The sequence below is a fragment of the Xenopus tropicalis genome, chromosome 3, assembly GCF_000004195.4.
Source record: "Xenopus tropicalis strain Nigerian chromosome 3, UCB_Xtro_10.0, whole genome shotgun sequence".
NCBI lineage: Eukaryota > Metazoa > Chordata > Amphibia > Anura > Pipidae > Xenopus > Xenopus tropicalis.
Window position 1 is genome coordinate 89,688,147 of NC_030679.2, and position 20,632 is coordinate 89,708,778.

Here is a 20,632-nt window from a genome sequence, read left to right on the forward strand (position 1 = left end):
CTTCTGTAGCCCTCAATCGCACACTGAATATCGGAGTATTGGGGGCTAGTAGTAATAATTTGTGAATGCGTGAAATAATGACTTGCAAGGGTGGGCAATAATTCTGTTTTTGTTTTGGAAGGAAAAAAAGGGATATCTTGAGACCCTATTACGAATCCCATCTACCCTTGCGGGTTTAGTGAAGCCAGCTGAATAGCGACTGACAGCTGCAATCAGTAACGTCTTAGCAGGATTGTTGATCTAACATCCACGCACTCTTTGATGAATGGAATATTATCTACAAAGCTTACCCGAATTAGGTGGGAGTGAGTCCCGATTATATGTACTTAGTAAAAATCGATCTCTCCTCACCCAGTAAGCGCTGTAAAGCAGAGCGATAGTAGCAATTCTTCCTCACTGAAAACAACATATGGGAGTTACAGTTCAGGTCAACCGCTCTTAACTACGGGACCAATTTGTGTTGATTTTAGTATAGCGATCGAGATTCCTATCCACATTTCAACCTTACCATTAATTCTTACTAACCACGCTCTGAGTGGCACAACCTGGACGGTCGGGGAAACGAACCTGTGAAATAAACGGGTTAGAAACTTACCGCACGTTCTCGCCCCGGTGTGTTCCATACGAATCGGTCACATTCGCCATCCAATCGCATTAATAATTTAAATTATATATAAACCAATAAAGAAACGTAAACACGTCAAGAGTTAGTAATTTTTTATTAGTAACATTCTGAACATAGCAGTTTGGGAGGTCAGGGATTCAAACCACAGAACCCTGTGAAATAAACAGGTTAAAAACTTACCTTGTACTTCTGCTCCTACACGTGATATACGATCTTGACATAATTGCTGGTCAAATTGCAACAAAGTAGAGATTACAGGTGATATCGTCAGTAGAACTGCTCATACTTAATGCATTTGCTACATTTGCTACATTAACCTGAGGAACTCAAAAAAACCTCGAAAGAGCAGCAATGTGACAATTGTCACAGATACGTCAGTATAATTTACAATTAAGGCATAGGGCAATGATTTTAGATATTCTTTTTCTTGCTTTTTCTATCTTTTTAAACGGTATATGTTTTAGCAATTCCTAATAAAGGTTACATTTTATTAGTTATAGGTGTGCCAGTCCTATATATGTGTCTTTCCCTAAAAACTTAAACTCTTATTACACATCTGTGCACCCTATAATAGAGCTGTAGTGCGAGGTTTTCTTCAAATCTATAACCATAGACAGTTAGGGGCATATTTATTATAGTATGCAAAACCATATTACTGGTGATGTGTGGCCACAAGGTGGAGCTAGTGGGTCATGTAAAAATGTTCTAGTTGTAATTACAATATAGGGGCCTCTAGAGGGAGATAGTGAGTGTTGGGAATGTCCCAGAGAGAGGAGCTGAAAAGGGTATAAAAGGAGAGGAGTGCCAGAGCAAGATGGGATGCATCATGGGGAACAAGCACACGCAGGAAGTCATCTGACCAGCAGAAGGTACTGCAATAACATTAAATAACAATTCAATGTTACCTATCATGTCAGTTGCCATTTTATAAATTCTCTCAGTGTCTTAAGATGAAAGGCTTTTTTTACATGTGATTCCCATGTGACTGATGGAAATGAATCAAGGCTGTGCTAAACTCTAGCTTTTAACAACACTTGCAGTTGGATCGTGCTGATCTGTCCCCCTGTACTGTTTGCATGTGGATCGGCCTAAGGGTTGCAATAGAACATCATGTTCCAAGTTGGCAGAAGCACTGATTGTAGTTTGACAAGTTAAATCTGAGTATTAAGGAAACTGTGAACATGCTTTAAGCCTAACATTCGTTGTTGCTAGTCTAAGATTAATACATTTGGCAACTAGTACTTATAAATACACTTTAAAAAAAAACCTATTATATATGCATATTGTATATGCCAGTCTACCATGGTTAACCAAACCTTGTTATCTAGAGCCAATTAAGTAAAGCTTGTTTAAATTGTCACTTTACCTTTAGATTTTCCTGGAGAATTGTAGTTAATGCAGGGGAATATTTATGTTTCCACAAAATTTATGGTATCTCTCAAACTAAGATGAAAACAAGAATCTTGTCCCTGTCATTTACAGCCTTGTTCAGCTGACTGTACCCCACAGAGATATCATCATGATGCACCTTGTACTGCTGGTGTGTGTTCCATTGTGGCTTCTTGTAAGGGGATTATAACATAATAGAAGGTTTAAGGGAAGTGGGAATAAACTTGTAGCCAGCCTGCCAGAGACACCATGTCTATTCAGGCAAGTCTAAAAATTCACACTAAGCCTGTGATACCTTCATAGCAGTTTTAGTTAATAAAACAAAATTAAAAATCAGCGGACAGTTTATTACCTTCCTTAAAGGGGTAGGTCATCTTCAGATTATCTTTTGGCATAAAGTAGACAGTGATATTTATGATGATTTGTAAGTGGTCTGTTTTTTTTTTTTTAATTATTTATGTGTTTGTTGTACAGCTGTCAGGCACAGGATTTCAACAGCTATTTATTTGCTTGGGCTTTGTTAGCAGCAAATAGAAAATGGGAAATGACTATAAAATTGGATTTTTAAAGCCTTAATTTAAAATTTGTTTAAAATGCATACCTCTATACCATATAACACACTAGTTTATTTAAGTTGAACTTTCCCTTTAATTGTTTATACTTTTGTTTATCTATGCAAGGATTTGTACTATTCTGCCAGACTGGATGATTGCTCTGTATTATTATTTCTTAAGTGTTTGTGTTCTGTCCACTTAATCTTATAATCCACCTTACCTACATGACACAATACTTCTGTGCCTATTGCTTGGGAAATAATCATGGCAGGACATGGTGCTCTAATGATGTTCCCTGACTTTTATATAACCTATGTGGAGTTTCAGCCTTGTTTTAGCTACGGTTTTATTGTTTCATTTCGTCCCACATTAAATATTTGTAGGTAGTATTTTATCCACCATCTGCTGGTACTTCTTGCGTTTAAACCCTAAGCAAAGGTCAAAACTGTTGTCAGGGTCACTAATACCTTTTCAGTAGGACAGTAGATTTTGTTACAATCTATGACATAACCCATGTCCAAGTAGTTTTCCAGCCTGACACTGGGGGGGGGGGGGGGGGGGGGGCAACATAAAAACATAGGTGCTAAAATGCACAAGGGCAGTGACCAACTGCAGTCAGTCAGCAATTAGTTTTTGCCTTCTACAAGGGAAGGAAACCAAAGACCTAATTGGTTAATTCTGGCAACTACCCTAGTGCGATTTATTGCCTTCGTTAGTAAATGAACCTTTCAGTCTCACTTTCTAAACTAAGTAGTTTAATTAATACTAAACTTTCTAAACTAAGTAGTTTAATTAATACTAAAGAATAGACAGAAGAAGACTCAGAATAAATATGGTGGTTGTTTTTTTAGGAAATCTACTCCTACACTATTATTCATTTACTGTTATTGTTTATTTATAGAAGACCACAATATTTCACAGCACTGTGCAGTTGATTGAGAAGAATATAACAGTATAATATTTAAATTTGACATGGTGCTCTGCCCAATTATGAAGCCATCAAGTGTGAAAACATTAAGGTGGACAAGCCTAAATATAAAGAAGACATAAGGCTAAAGTCCCTTAAGGAGAGGAGTGTATCTGGGATTCAGTGCAGTCCTCACTGGATAGGATTTTACCCCAACCAGATTGATATCTGGGTGAGATAATATAACCTTCTCGTATAAAACAAGCATATGGTCTATAGAAATCCCTATTTAAAACATAAAGATTTGTTAAAGTATGAAAAAAATGTTGCTGGTAAATTTGCAGTTTTGGCTCTGACCTCAGCTGGTATTTTGGTTAGGGACAATCGGTTAGGGACAATCCTTGCCCAAAATGCATTTTCCAGTCTTCCATTTGATTGGAAATCACGCCATTACACTACAGTACAGAAACACGTTTCTGCTTCTCCTCGTTCATAAAACAGATATTTCTGATTTTATTCATGCCCACCTGGCCTCCTTCCTTTAATGTGACACAAATCATTCCATTAGAGTCTAAATGAAATCTTGCACTTGCCAAATCTTGTCTACTCATGTTTACTTGTCATCATTCTCTTTCCTCTACATCACTGCACAATTAACCTTTTAACATCTTCAACTATATGTTACCATATGTTTGTTTGTAGCCACTGTGTAATGGTGGCATTATATAAAACCCACACTACTGTTCTTATGCTGCAACAGGTGGCACAACCTTCAAGGCCGAACCAAGGCTAGCTTGAGAACTGCATCCATCCAAGTCAGGGGGTGGTGCCTGCAGCTGGGCTCTAAACAATAACACAGTACATAGGTGACAAGACCCGTTTTAGAGCTTTAACTCCATTGGTACTGGAATGAAAGGTAACATGAATTGCTTCACAACATCCTTTATGGACCACTGGAGGGGGGGCATAGGAAATCTGCCTACATAGAATTTATTCTTTATCATGCCTGTCCTTTATAAATACTCTGATCAGTGTCTTCCTCATCAACTCAGCGCCTCTCTCTGCACCTTTAGATTTATTGCCTGACATGCAGGGTAAATACCAGTTTAGTAATATATACTTGATGCAAAAAATACTTAAAACAGCTGTATAATGAGAAGATGGAAGGAAAATGAACAATGACTTTTATAGAACAACAAATGGGAGCTGAGAGGACAGAGAGGGACAAAACAAGAAGTCAAAGGTGTTCTTTTGTAATAGCACTTTCTAACCAACTCTTTAGGTTTTACATACTACAAAATTACCTGTGATATGTTTCCTCAGATTACCCATTAACTCCTACTATTTCCTGTTTCTCATCAAACTGCATATCCAATGAAAACATGTGCATAACTGTTTTTGTAATTTCGGCTTTAGCAAGGTGCATTGTGGATAAAAACAAAGTGGTTTGTACCTGTACTTTTATGGACTTTGCACCTTGCCCCAATTTAGTTAATTTAGTTAATAACTAGTATCTTTAAGAACTATTACAAAGTCAAAGCTGTGGTGTGCAGAATTGTTTAGTATGGGCCTGTAATACAGGCTACACGTCGCTCATTCATATGGAGCATATATCTATCCACAGGGATCAACACAATCTGCAGTGTATGTGGATGTGTTGCAAATTGCAGAACACAGAAATTCAGGACTAGTATCTAAAAAGGGTTGTTCACCTTTGAGTTAACTTTTATTATGCCATAGAGGTTAATTTTCTGAGACAATTTGCAATTGGTCTTCATTTTTTATTACTTGTAGTTTTTTAGTTATTTCACTTTTTGTTTAGCAGCTCACCAGTTTTGAGTTTTGACAGCTGTCTGGTTGCCAGGGTACAAATTACTATAGCAACCAGGCACTGGTTGATTGAGAGACTGGTACAGGTATAGGACCCGTTATCCAGAATGCTCGGGACCATGGGTATTCCGTATAAGGGGTCTTTCCGTAATTTGGATCTCCATACCTTAAGTCTACTAAAAAATCAATAAAACATTAATTAAACCCAATAAGATTGTTTTGCATCCAATAAGGATTATTTATATCTTAGTTGGGATCAATTACAAGGTTCTGTTTCATTTCTACAGAGAAAAAGGAAATCAGTTTTAAAATTCTGAATTATTTGATTAAAATGGAGTCTATGGGAGACGGGCATTCCGTAATTCAGAGCTTTCTGGATAACAGGTTTCCGGATAAGGGATCTCATACCTGTATATGAAAAGGAGAGAGCCTGAACAGAAAGATAAGGAATAAAAAGTAACAATAACAATAAAGCAGTAGCCTCACAGAGCAATAGTTTTTTGGCTGCTATGGTCAGTGACCCCCATTTGAAAGCTGGAAAGAGTCAGAAGAGGAAGGCAAATAATTAAAAAAATATTAAAATGAAGACCAATTGAAAAGTTGTTTAGAAATGGCCTTTTTTAACCACCCCTTTAAATCATGTACCTCCTTGCAGTTTGTCATAGCAGTTCTATTGTTAAAAAAATCCTCTAAATCTCTTTTATTTGTGATCTGGACCCCAAAGTTGCAGTTGTATATGTGCCTGTGCAAAATTTCTAAAATTTCTAAATTGTCTAAGACTTTTGTGCATTTGGGTTTTTACTTTTTCGCAGCTTGCAATGCAATACCCATTCAAGTGGTGGAATCTGTTGATTTTGGCCAGCATATATCACTTGCTGTGTGTAAGAGAGAAAAGTCAGTCTCAAATTCTGTCCCCTATCACAGTCTATGGGAATGGATTCATTAAAAAGAAACCATTTTAATGTGAAGGGCATGTATCTAGCTAAAAGTAGAAATGGTGCACACAAAGAATAGGTTATAGCCAGCTGATCAGAGCAGGGATACAGTTCTTTCTTTAGAAAGTATCCAGCTGTGAATTTAGTTATTCAAAAATATATAAAAATGTACCATGCAACACAGGGTTCTTGGTAGACATGAATGAGCTGCTGTATGTGTATGTATGTGTATGTGAGCATGGTATTAGTAGCTAAGGGAGGACACAAATATGGGAGATGTATTGTCATAATGTAATATAATGCATAATGGAACTGTACTTTTAAACTGAGTATTTTATACCTTGGATGATTAACGTTCAGCTACAAGCACTTCAGCATCAGTTCTCATTCCCTGCCATACTCACTTGTATCTCCCAAGTGATGTAGCTCAACTCTATTAATAAGCAAAGGAGAATCAAAAAGCAGTCTTCTCTCTGTCTCCTTACTTTTCACATCTGTTCCAGTGCTTCCCTAATCCAGTGATGTTCAACCTCAAGTCTTAAATCTGTTGTTGAACTATAGCTCTAAGCATCCATCAAAACCTGAAGGATGCCATGGGGGAAACCATTTCAACAGCAGTCCAAGGACCCTGGTTAGACATCCTGGTTTTGTCTACTCCTATTCCTTACACCTGATCTCATTGTTCCTTTTTGTGGTGTCTTATTTTTTTAATAATTGCTTATTTTTATGCAAGTTTATACCCAGATAGCTGGTGAGTGGTTTGTACCTTAGTGTTTTTCCAGTATTAAGTCTTGTTTTTTTCACAGTGTTGAGCATAGGTGAAGGGGGCTTCTGGGAAGGCTCTGTGAAGGGCAGAAGTGGCTGGTTTCCAGCAGACTGTGTGGAGGAAGTTCAGATGAGGCAGCCTGATCCAAGGCAAGGTAAGAGAAACTAACTGTAATATAAGTGGCAATACCATACATGGAGAAACAAATCATTGTAGCAGTGGTTGCATTCATTACTTTTTAGGTCACTCTTGAGATGTAGAAAAGTTAGTTCAGTGGACAATAACATTATCAGGAAAAAATGTTTAGTGGAGTGTTGACAAAACAGGTCCATGGTGTAAGATGCAAACATTAAAGAAAAGACTTGCAGTACAACTCATAAAAGGGGAGGCTATGAGTGAATGTTCTACCAATTGTCTTTCTCTTGGCAATAGAAAAAGAAAATAACCAAAATACAAAAACAACTTTAATAAATATTTCATTCTATAAATTATTTTTGGGCCCCATGTGCCTTATATACCTCTAAAGGAGACTAAACTGGACATCTAAAGTCTACCATGCACACAAGAAAACTACAGTTTGTGCAGTGTTCTGTATCAGGCCAAGCAATAGTCCCGTTGGGCTATAGCCAAAAAATGGCACAGACAACTGAACTAATGGGTCCTTCTAGGTTTGGTCAGTATCTATCCTGCCACTGATATTTATTTGTCACAGTTCCCCTACTGTGAAAAAAACCTGAGCAGTGTTAAATTAACAGCAAATAAACGTGCTTGGATATGCACCTATACACCTTTGTTCTACCAGTTTAATCATAAAGAGAAAAGGAATACCCCAAAAGAAGGGATGCAGAGCCCCCCAAAAACCCAGCCCTTGAGAAAGCATTTGGTAAATTTCCCCCTAAGAATTAATTCACCCCACATGGGGGATATTGTATGCTACTAACCCTAAATTTAATTTAATCTATTTGATATGTGGTCAAGTTTGGAGATCTAATCCCCATGAGTGTGTTTGTTGTTCTATCAGTTTAAACAAGTACTATCTCTGTATTATACTTGTGACTAACATAGTCTCATTCTTGCTCCTAGAAACCCGTGAAGATCGAACAAAGCGGCTCTTTAGACATTACACAGTGGGATCCTATGACTCATTCACATCACACAGGTAAGAGAAGTGTACCATGTTCAGGCAGCAAGAATGGTCACAGTGTCAGACTGAAAACCATGGTTAAGAGAGTATGAAAAGGAAACATATCATGAAGAATAAACTATATTGATAAGCTGGCTGTAGCCAAAGTTTGCATTATTGGCCCCTGGTACTCTAGTCTGACATATAACACCTGTAATCATGCAAAGGAATACAACAGCACAGGATAAATAGTGCACTGTCATGTTTTTAGAAGCAATGAAAAGTATGCTTGTGCAGGCATTAAGGACTAAAGGCAGAACAGGAAGTTTAATTACAGAGTGAGGACTAATGCAGTATGTGAGAAATGTAAATGACTTACAATGTGACTTTTGCAGTGACTATGTCATCCAGGAGAAGGTGGCACGCTTGCAGAAAAGAGAACTGGAGGGATTTGGCTTTGTATTGCGAGGAGCAAAAGGTAAAGACTCCAAAAACTTGCCTCCAAGTCAGAAATTCAAAAATAAGCACCTGCTTTGAGGCCACTGGGAGCAATATCCATGGGGTTCATGAGCAGCATGTTGGTTGCATATCACTGATTTAGAGTCAGTACACTGGGACATAGTACATAGTAAATACTGAAGCACTTATACATTTGGCAGTTGCAGCTGTATTGTTTGAATGAGAAAGTAAAAGAAAACTGATGAAAAGGACACTGATGGCAACTTTGAACATAATGCCTACACCTAGGCACTGGGTGGTGTACTAGACAACAGATAACAGTTGTTCTTTATATTGCATGAAAAAAAAAATCTGCATCACAGAATCCTGAAGTGTTAGTGTACAGTACAGCTTCTTACATTCTATGTCTCACTAGCAGATTTCTCATGCTGTATATTGCATTGCTCATTATTGCATGACATATAGTATCAGTAGATTGATTAGTGCCATATTAAAAAGTGGAGGGGCCTGAGCCTGAGAATTAATCAAGCAAACTATGGAATGGCTAGACATGTATAATCAAGCTTGAAGAAAACTAAATTAAAATAATTTCATGGTGAAAAATGCCTAGAAATATACAGTATCTGTACATTTAGCATAAATGTCTGCATATGACTGCATATAAGTATATATAATGCAGTGAACCGATTTAAAAGAAGCAGTCCATGGTCATTTTCCCCTAATCTCAGTGTTTTCTGTACAATAGTGTGGTTTAATGCTTGGATCAAGCAGGGTATGAGTTTTATATTGAAAGCGTATGCCCAATGAATGCAGAGTATTAAAAAATCTAGTGTGAGGTGCATAAACAAGGCTGGTGGGTGCAAGGCAGACATTTGTACCACCGGCCATAGGGTAGGGGGTATGTACAGGGCTACTTTGCACCTTGCGCATGTTGGCCATCCCTAACTTGTGCAGCCCCAAATGAGGAGATTGGTAGGGGGCAGGAATGTTGGCAGCAACATACCTCCCCCTCGATTCATGTATACTGCCAAAGGCAGGCAGAGCTGTATTCACAAAGAAATCACAGACTGTTGCCCGCCCTGCCTTTTGTGAAGAGGATTTAAGGGGTCGTTTACATACCATGGGGCACAAGTGCAAGAGTGTGCCCTTTACTGCTAATGTAGAAAGCACCTCTGACCCCAAGTCCCCCATTCTCTGCACTATGCGCCAGAACAAAAATGGTTGCTTGGAGCAGCGTCAGATGAAAATGATGTATAAGTTAGGGGTGTATGGGGGGAGAGCCTAAAGCTGGCCACACACGTGGCGATTTTCGATCTGTCGTGCGACCAACGGTTCGAGGTTTCGTACGATTTTATCGGTGCGTGTATGGCCAGCTTAAGCTTGATCTAAAAGGCATGCCACAGGACTCTGCCCTCCAGAAAGGAGCACAGGGGTACAGGGTGCAAAGGATCCCTGCACTTATTGTCTGGCCTGTAGCAGCCAGTGCTGAGCTGCACCCTGAAGGGTCTTTGAAAATAAGCCATAGGGGTTATGTTGTAAGAGACACTAAGGGGCATATTTATTATGCCGTGTAAAACAAATTAGCTGAAAAAATGGCGTAAAAAGCTGTGTAAAATAAACTGAGAACATCGCCTTCCGAATGCCAGATTTTACGCCGTTATTTTCTGTATATTCCGGTGGAAGAAAAACGCGTAAAAAATTACGCTGATTTGATGCCGTTTTTTACACAGCGATGTCTGGCGATGTGTGACGAATTTTCTAGCTGTTTTTTACACAGCATAATAAATATGCCCCTAAGTTTGCCCAGAAGCAGTAACCTATAGCAACCAATCAAAAGGTAGAATTTACTGATCACCTGTTTTACAAGCAAACATCTTATTGGTTGCTATTGGTTACTGCTCCTGGGCAAACTTAGTGCCTTTTACTTCATATGGGGGTTAGACTCTTTAAGCATGCAGAATGCTAAGAAACAGCTCTGCTGTCACAATATAGAAGTTATTCCAGTGCAATATACAAACCGTTTTACCTAATCTTATTTTATTAGATGATTATAAATGTATATTATTTAACTGCACAGTAAAGTAAGAGAGGGTAAAGTAGCCTAATGTGTACACAAAAGATTCCTTTGGATATTTAATTTTATTATATACATATGAGTGGGAGCTCCACATTCTTCCTGTAGATACATTTCACCCCTATTATCTTCTCACCAAATCTATGCCGAAGACTTATTTTTAAGACTGGTACTACTGGGCATAAGAAGCAGTTTACTTTATTTGGAAATCCATACAATTACCATTGATTGATGTCAAGATTAATTCAGTTAATGATAAATGTAAGTGACAGTTTTCCCAGGACAGTGGATGCATAAATACTGTAAATATGAAAACATTTCATCAGGATGGAACTGGCAGTCATTTATATCATAACATTCGAAACAGATGTAATCGAGACCTTGGCAGAGACTTCAGTGATCATTTCTGAATGCAAACACAGTGTGAAAAGTATATTTTTTAGCTGTAATTTGCTCAAATACAGCATTTATTCTTGAAATTTTTACCTCTGAAAAGTTATTTTCGCCCATGTGTATAGAATGCATTAAGGGGATGTTTTATACACTCAAGTAGTTGTACCTATACATTTTGGCATCTTTTAAATGTAAAATAATTGAGATAAATACTATACTGTATAGATTTATATCTATAGATAGTTTATTTTGAAGAAAATAATATATTTATGGCTGGTTAGTAGAATGTATGAACAAGAGACACTGCTAATAAGTTAAAGGAAAAAGGAAAAATATTATTCTAAGCAACTTTTCAATGTGAATTTATTAAACATTATTAGTGCTTTAAAAGTTATTTGTAAATGTATTTGCTATTAAAAACAGCATTTGCTGAACTCCTGGTCAGTCTCTTCCAGTAAGACAGGTCTGTCAGCTGGCTTCTGTTACAGGTATGGGACCAGTTATCCAGAATGCTTGGGACCTTTGGTTTTCCGGATAAGGGATCTTTCTGTAATTTGGATCTCCATACCTTACGTCTGCTAAAAATCATGTAAATATTGAATAAGCCCAATAGGATTGTTTTGCATCCAGTAAGGATTAACTATACCTTAGTTGGGACCAAGTACAAGGTACTGTTTTATTATTACTGAGATAAAGGAATCATTTTTAAAAATTAGAATTATTTGCTTATAATGGAGTCTATGGGAGATGGCTTGGATAACAGGTTTCCGGATATGGGATCCCATACCTCTACATTGTTTCAACAGTCAGAGCCACCAGGGCAGAGAATAGAAAAGGGCAAACTCTGCTTTTAATAGCAAACATATATACATATAACTCAAAAACCACTGCAAATCTGTAATGAATGTATATTGCAAAGTTGCTTAGAATTATGTTTTCTTTTATTAGACAAAAAAATTACATTTTGGGTTGACTTGTCCTTTAAAAGCTGAATATCACTCTCCCACTCCATTTCCGAATTTAGAGCAATACAGGGTGGGCAGGAGCAGAGAGACTACACAGTATTTTTTATCTGAACTCTTGCCCCGCAACTGCTCTCTGGGCTGCTGCTTACTCTGCCTACCCCTAGTTCTGGCCCTGCTGAATATTTTGTGTATGTGATGGGAGCCATTGCCCGTGGCCTTTATTTCAATTGCATGAGCCACACAAATAGTAATGCTGTGAAACTCTTATGTGCTTATATAGCAGAGACACCAATTGAGGAGTTCACACCTACCCCTGCCTTCCCTGCCCTGCAGTATCTGGAGTCTGTTGATGTGGATGGAGTGGCCTGGAGGGCTGGCCTTAGGACTGGGGACTTCTTGATAGAGGTAACTATTATGTAACCATCCCATATTTACTTTGTTTTGACCTTTAGCACTTCCCTCTGGTTCTCTGGGCAGAAAAACCTTATTGTGAAATTCCCTTAATGGGATTTCAGACATGTTCATCCTGTACAATGGCTTGTGATTTTTCATATTATACGTTTAGTCCCAGATTGTCCTTTTGTATCCCAGATTGAGGTGTTAAATGTTCTTAATGGGAAACTCTGGCTTCAGAACCATAATATGTTAGAGTCCCAAATATGTTAAAGGAGAATGCAAGTCAAAATTTAAAAAGCATACTGCCCAATAGTCCTCCTATTGTTTAGTAGAAACGCCACACTTTTGGCTCACCTAATCAAATATTTACTCAGTCACACTTACCTCACATTTTCTAGAACAGGCAGCCATCTCTAAAAAGGTATTCTCCCTTCCTTTCCCTCCTTGCTTCATACTGCACATGTGTTTCATTCCCTCCCCCCCTCCCCTCTGCCAGATCCGCTTCTGATTGGCTGGTGGGCATGTGTAGCTCAGAACAGGAGACAGGAACAAGTTACACACATGCTCAGAGAATAGGAAGGCTGCCGCTGGCACCTACAGGAAGGGAAGAGAGATTTCAGTGATGTCACTGTAGTCTTCACACTGCTGTAGGCTGCCAGCTCCATATCTCAGAGAAGCTAGCAGGGGTCTGGGAATTTAGATATGCAGTAAGTACTTAAAAAGAATGCCTTTAGACTTACTTTTAATTTATATTAACCTTTCATTGTCCTTTAAAGTGCAAAACACAGAAATCCCTAAAATACCTATCAATGCAATCTGTTCCTTCAAAAAGTATGATAAATACATTTTTATATACTGAAATCCAGCTGCAAAACAGTTTTTCTCTTTCTGCATCATTTGAAATCCTGGCAGGGGAGGAGGGACTAAAATACTGATTTTAAAATTGAGACAACTTCTTTGCAGCTTACAGACAGCATGCAGGAACTACATAACCTGCAATACATTATACTGGGGTATTCCTTTCCTTATTGATGTCACATGCAGGGGATTGTGGAATATGGATCATGCAAGCTGAGAACAGTCGACAAACAAACATAGTAGTGGCGTCACATACAAGACATTTGTTGGTTACAAAGATTCAAAATAAATCAAATTAAAATTGTGCATACCATACCAAACGACATACAGGTGCATCCCAATGCCACATGATCCCCAAACTCCGCCCTCTTAATGCATTTCACGCCACTGGATGCTTCATCAGAGGAGCATTTAATAGGCTAAGGACAGTTAGGGGCGTATTTATTATGCTGTGTAAAACTAATTCGCCAAAAAAATAGAGTAAAAAGCTGTGTAAAATAAATGGAAAAGATCGCCATCTGAACGCCGGATATTACGCCGCATATTACGCCAATATTTTCCATAAGTTCCGGTGGAATAAAAAACGCGTAAAACAATTATGTAGATTTTACGCCATTTTTACACCATTTTTACACGGCGAAGCCTGGCGATGTGTGGCGAATTTTCTCGCCGTTTTTTACACAGCATAATAAATATTCCCCTAAATGTTTGAGTTTCAAAGTAGTCAGCCAGATCAGCAGATCAGGGGGCCAGGCTTAGGTAACTGGTCCAAACCAGTTGGAGTGGAGTTCCCCATTATCTCTACCTGATTTAGCTCTACCACGTCTATATGCCATTGCCGTCTTTCCTTTCTCCTTGCTTCTGTTCCAACTATTTGCTCTTCTTTCTATGCTTTTTTCATTCTATTTTCTTGATCTCCTAACAGGTAAATGGTGTAAATGTGGTGAAGGTTGGACACAAGCAAGTAGTATCTCTAATTCGTCAAGGAGGTAGCCACTTGACCATGAAAGTTGTGTCTGTAAGTCGGAAACCCGAGAGTGAGGAGGCTATGCGCAGAAGGGGTAAGAGGACGTGGACGGATGGATAAGAATTGATGAGCGATAAAAACATAAATCCTGACTTACATGAGTGCTGGTCTTTACTGTTGATGTCACGTGCCATCTGTTTATAGAAAGTAGATATAGCTTTAGCAGCAGCAGCCCGATGATAGAAGAACTACAGGGATCGAATAAAGTTTATGGTGGGGGAGTTAACTCATTGGACTATATTTTGATCATTTACATCCAGGGTTTCATTTTAGGAGTTTTCCCACTTATCCATAATTTTTAACTGTTTTTGTGAATTCATATTTTATATCTGTCAGACTAAGGGGCACATTTACTAACCCACGAACGGGCCGAATGCGTCCGATTGCGTTTTTTTCGCAGCGTTAAAACTTGCGCGAAATGTCGCGCCTTTTAAGTTTTAACGCTACAAAAAAGGCGCGACTTTGCGCGCAAGTGTTAACGCTACGAAAAAATCGCGACTTTGCGCAACTTTCGTAAAGACGCCGAAAAACTCACGTTTTTACGCAAAAATCGTAAAGACGCCGAAAAAATCGTGTTTTTACGCAAAAATCGTAAAGACGCCGAAAAAATCGCAAAAAATACGAAAAAGTCGCAAAATGTTCGTTTCCAATCGGAATTTTTCCAATTCGGATTCGAAATCGTGTCTTAGTAAATCAGCCCCTAACAGTCTATCTGTTTTGTTTAGAAACAAAATACTTTGCTTATAGATTGACATGCTTAGATAAAGAAGACTTAAATGCGTTGATCCACACTAAAAACTGTTTTATTTCAAGCCTATGAATGTGGCATCCTTTTAACTGTAACCTTATAGCAGCAACAACAGGGGTGCCAGCTCATGTAATGTATGTACCACATTTCAATCCTTAGACTGAAAGTATAATTTGCTGCTGCTTAAATAGAAAGCTAGCAAAGTCTCCCGCCAGTCTTACACAGATTTGCAGAACATAGCTAACGACAAGAAAAGAATTTGCTTGATTTGCCTGCTTGAGAATTTAAAAATAATTTAATTCCAGTGTCAATTCAGAATTCAAGCAAGTAATGCTAAGACGTGGGGAGAGAGAGAAAAACTATATCGCATATTTGCAACCCATTGTGCTTCCCTCCCTAGAGTCTGTTACTAACTAGGCTGTTGCCTAAGAAATTGTGATATTGAAAAGTTCCTATTAATTCCTATGGGAATTTTAGAAGAGTATTTAGCAATGGGTGAAAGTTTAGAAAGGAATAGTAACACAGAAATATTTGAATACCTTTTTCACCCTAAAACAGCTATAATAATAGGCAAAGCCTACTCCCCCTTGTATTTTTGAATGCTTCAGGTAGAATTTTACTCACAAAGTAGCAGCAGAGCAAAAAGGTCGACAGCAGCTTGAATTCCTGTTTGCGCTGAACCAAAATATTTTCTCCATTGCAGTTATCTTATTTATGAATGCAGTTATTTATAGCAGTATCACTATGTTCAATATATCAAACAATGCTCAATATTCTTTTGTTTTACTGACATTTTCACCAATGTCTTGTATATATTGGCTACCCACCCAATCTTGGTTATCTGCCTACTGTTGGCTCTGTTTGCCTGGGCCCCAGCTTCTTGTGGCTGGAGGGAAAAATATGTTGGTGGTTGTTAGAAATTAGTTTTATTTTGTTTAAAGAGTGTCAGTGTCTGGGGAGATAGATGTAATGGGGGTTAAAAATACCCTTGGGAAAGCATAAAGTAAAGGCCATACTTGACAGTTATCCCGGATCAGTGTTTGCTCAAGCTGCTAGTGTTCATTCTTTTGATAAAGTGCTGATGTTGCTGACTGTGCCAATAAGCTAGTGCAGCTGGAGGAACCAGCAGGTAACCACAACATATTCTTTTTTCCTGATCCCATGTCCTTGTGCAGTTCCTCTTAATTACATTTCCTGGTCTGAGTGTTCATCTCTTTCGTTGATAAGCTTCCACAACTTGCTGAAGTAGCATTTTAATCTCCGTCTGGGAGTAAATACGTCCCTTTTCAGTCTCTCTTGTAGATTGATCAATTAATGTTGCAGGGCAGGCCAACAAAGCAAATGTGAATATTTCAGTTATCCACACTGTATAAGGATATCGGTAAAAAAAATGTAGTGTGGACAAAACATTGATTAAAAATCAATGCTGGGGGTTTAGACATACCGCTGTGTAAATAATTAGTAACATTTTTGGAAAGAACTAGTTCCAATACAGCACATTAACATTTAATACAAAAGAGAACATTTTATTGTTGCTTCTCAGCACTAATACACTCTTATATTGAGATGATCTAGTGAAGTTAAAGTTTGTCAGAAACACAAAGAATATACTACAACACATTGGTGTCAAATGATGCTTCTTCCCATAGCCTTTAAAGGAACAGTAACACCAAAGTAATTAAAATGTAATGTACTGTTGCCCAGCACTGGTAGCTGTGGGGGTAGCTATCCAAATTGAAATAGGGCTAAACTGCAAAGGTTACATAGCAGGTAATAATTACGCTCTGTAAAGCACCATTGTATTCTACAGAGTGTATCTGTTATTTGCTAAGTAACCTGTGCCTTTTCTACTTTTTTTCCAGCTTAAATGGTTGTCCTTGTGGCTACATTAGCTTTTTTATATAAACTATAGTAGGATTTCTGAAGCAAACACACAATTTTTAACAGTGCAGGGAAACAGTACAATATATTTGTACACTTGACAGCACTTTCAATTTCGTGTTACTGTTTCCTTTAATTCTGTTGAATCTCTCTGTTTTTAGTTGATACATGTGTTTGTCTAGATGAAGTAAACTTAATAGGCAGCCTCAAATATTAAGGTCTCTATTGAAAATATAGTCACTATACCAATGATGTTATGAATAACAGTGTAGTTTATTGCATTGAGTCATAGCACATAGTTTGCAGTGTTAAAAAGGCATCTTGACCTGTCAGTCATGTAGAACTAAGAGTTTAATAAAAGAATGTTGCACCTCAGGTACACAGAGTATCATCACCCTAAATCTTGAAGAATTCCCTCTAAATTAGCAGAGATTCTCTTTGTACATGTCTCTTTTTATCCCTGCTTGGCACAGACTTTTTATATCAGGTATTTTTAAACATGTACCTAGGGCAGTGATCCCCAACCAGTAGCTCGTGAGCAACATGTTGCTCACCAACCCAATGGATGTTGCTCCCAGTGGCCTCAAAGCAGGTGCTCTTTTTTTTGAATACTTGGCTGGGAGGCAAGTTTTGGTTGCATAAAAACCATATGTAAAGCCAAACAGAGCCTTTTATAGGCTGCCAGTCCACATAGGGGCTACCAAATAGCCAATCATAGCCCTTATTTGGCACCTCCAGGTAACTTATTCATGCTTGTGTTGCACCCCAACTATTTTTACATTTAAATGTTGCTCACGGGCAGTGATGGGTGAAATGTTTCGGCAGGCATGGATTCCATGTTTCGCGAAACAGATGAAAAAATTTGCTGCAGAAAAATTCGCTGTGCGTCCAAAAATTGTCGCGCACGACAAAAAAATAGCCGCGTGTGACAATATAATAGCCGCGCAACAAACTAATATCCGTGGGCGACAAAATAATAGCCGCGCGACAAAATAATAGCCGCGGGCGACAATTTTTTTGACGTGCGACATCTACGCCAATTCGCGAATTTTACGCTGTTTCACGAATCTTTTGAAAGAATCTTTTGAAAATTTTCCGGCGAAGCGAAACAGGACAGATTCACTCATCACTACTCACAGGTCAAAAAGGTTGGGGATCCCTGACCTAGGGCATACTAGAAGTTTGTATGTCTTCAAGAAATCTACAGAGTAGAGAATTTTGGAAAGCTGATTCCTTTTATGGCTCAGCTGAGCAGACAATGGATGCACAAGTAAAGATTTTCTTCATTATATTTAAATGTAAATTTCAGGACAGAAATTATTAAAGTTAGTAGTGTTTTATTAAGATGTCATGTCTAATCTATTTGAAAAGCTATGATTTGGGTCCACAAGAGCTGTTAAATACGATCAAATGTCATTCATGGCATGGCTATGTACATAAGTATAGGATGAACATTTCCATATGCCAGACAGGACAGATATTTCTTTATGTTTTACTTATTGCTTTGTAATTTGTAATGGGCAAATTAGCTAAGATACAACATGTCCGGTGACTTGATTTTACTAAAATGCTGATATTATACACAGTAGCTCTTAAGTAGGCATGTAGCTTCTAAAAAGCATAAAGGGCCTCATCTGGCCAAAGAGTTTTGTTGGACAGCCCTCGCTGATGTCTGAAGTTGACCCAAGGCAAGAAGACACATGTAGGCTTGAATACCTTTTGCGAACCCTTTGCCTTTCATGTGTCAGTAAGATTGCAAATTTTTTAGCTTTTGCAAGTGGGCAATGCATGTAATAAAACTTCTTTTTATTGTTATTTTGGCACTAACTTCTTTACTTCTGTAAACATTAAAACAAGGCAAGGCAGTATCAACCCTTGTAATGTTGAGAGTGTAGTTGCACTGTCTACAACTAACAATTCCCCCTTGCTGTTCAAGCACATCTTAAATATTTGCAGTGTAATAAATGTTTAGTGAACAGTATTACATTGCGAGCAGTGCTAAACATTTGCAAACATGTGATTTTACACATCACTTGTGATTTTTATTACATTGCCCCTGAAGAGTATCTACACTTTTCACTTTTTACAAGCTTATGGCTTATTTTGTACACTACTTACACCATTCTTTGTTTCTGTGAAATTATGGGCAATAGCAAGGTGTGAAACAATGCCCAATCCACACTGCTCAAAATTTTATTGGATACACAATTTTTCAGTGAATTTCAGTGAGCAGAATTACACTAGAGTGTGAGAAAGAAATGCGTTATTGGAAAATACAGCACTGAGACCATTGGCTTTATAATTCATGAAGGGTTTGTCAGTGTTTACTAACTGCAATGTAAGTTCGGATATCCCTAAAAAGAAATGCTTGCATGGTTAGTTTCTAACAGGGCCAGGGTCCCATCATGGCTGTCACAGGCCACATTATATAACTGAGTCAGAAGAAGTAAAGTGTATTGCTCAAAGAAATCACTAAATTGCCAATAAATTGCACCAGGCCAACAGCCTGATGCAATTGCATTTCTAAGCTGACTATATTTTAGTCTGGAATGTCTGAGACAGACCTGTCATCTAATTTGGATTTTCCAGGAATTACCTCACTGGGCAGGAGCAGGGTCGGACTGGGCCGCCGGGACACCGGGAAAAATCCCAGTGGGCCCCGGCCCTAGTGGGCCCCAGTGGCCCAGTCCCACCTTTGCCGGCGCTCCCCCTACTGACAGTTCCTCCCCGACGTGTTCAATTTATACGCGCTTGGGGAGGACGTCAGGCGAAGGCCCTGCGGGGGGGGGGGTTAGGGGGGCCCCTGAGGGGGGTTAGGGGACGCGGCTGGGGCACCTGCAGGGCCCCTGGGGCGGGAGCCCCGGTGGGCCCTGCACCCCCCAGTCCGACCCTGGGCAGGGGCAGAGCTGGGGTCATGGTTAGGATATAAAAAGTCATGGTCTACTCTAGGCAAAACAGGGGCATGACCAAAAGAAGCCACTTCCGGAGAGAAGGTATCTCAGTTAAAACTCAGAGCCTAATATCCCTGCTGTAATACACGGCAACCCTCTGGCTGTCAATGAATGTTACAAGTTTAGGGCCAGAGGTTACAGTATATATCCCCTGCTGTAAAATAATAGTAGGCGTGAATATGTTTCCAGCTACAAGACCTCGTATTGACTAAGAACAGAAGGCACAACCTTTTAATTAGTGTAACAATAGCATGACATTTACACAAAAACTGATTTAATAACAGTCCTTTCATTCAACTGCAGAGTAGATATCTAAAATATCTTCTTTCTGGTTGCCATTAAAGGAGAAGGAAAGGTAAAAACTAAGTAAGCTTTATCAGAAAGGTCTATGTAAATACAGCGATAAGCACTCACAGAGTAGTATCAGACTTCCATTCTCTTCTCTTTTCCTTTATTCACCAGGCCTCAGTCTGCTGCAGCTTTCTCCTCTTTCTTTATTTGAGCTACCAGCCCCTAGAACTGCAGCACAGAAGCTACTGAGACCAAGCTAAAATGACAGCTACTATCCTAAACAAATGGATGGGTGCTTCTAGGGCTGCTAAAGCTTTCTGCAGAATAAATATAGCATTCTAGCTTGCACTAATGTGGCTAATCTATTTCCAGCAAATCGCCACAAGCCTTTCTTTAAATGCATTCTCAACAGAAACCAAAGCCACTACATTATATACCGTCCTTCTTCCTTTTAAACTAA

General features: G+C 38.7%; 1 protein-coding gene across 2 annotated transcripts in view; it reads left to right on the forward strand.

The window, feature by feature from the left end:
• The window catches only part of shank3 (SH3 and multiple ankyrin repeat domains 3), a 189,555-nt gene that overhangs the window by 141,672 nt on the left and 27,251 nt on the right, over positions 1-20,632 (forward strand). For both annotated transcript variants that reach the window (XM_018092370.2, XM_012960073.3), the window contains exons 14-18: positions 7,047-7,160; positions 8,090-8,165; positions 8,525-8,607; positions 12,301-12,425; positions 14,200-14,335. In XM_018092370.2, the coding sequence (XP_017947859.1) occupies positions 7,047-7,160; positions 8,090-8,165; positions 8,525-8,607; positions 12,301-12,425; positions 14,200-14,335 (534 nt within the window). The remainder of the gene's footprint in view (positions 1-7,046; positions 7,161-8,089; positions 8,166-8,524; positions 8,608-12,300; positions 12,426-14,199; positions 14,336-20,632) is intronic.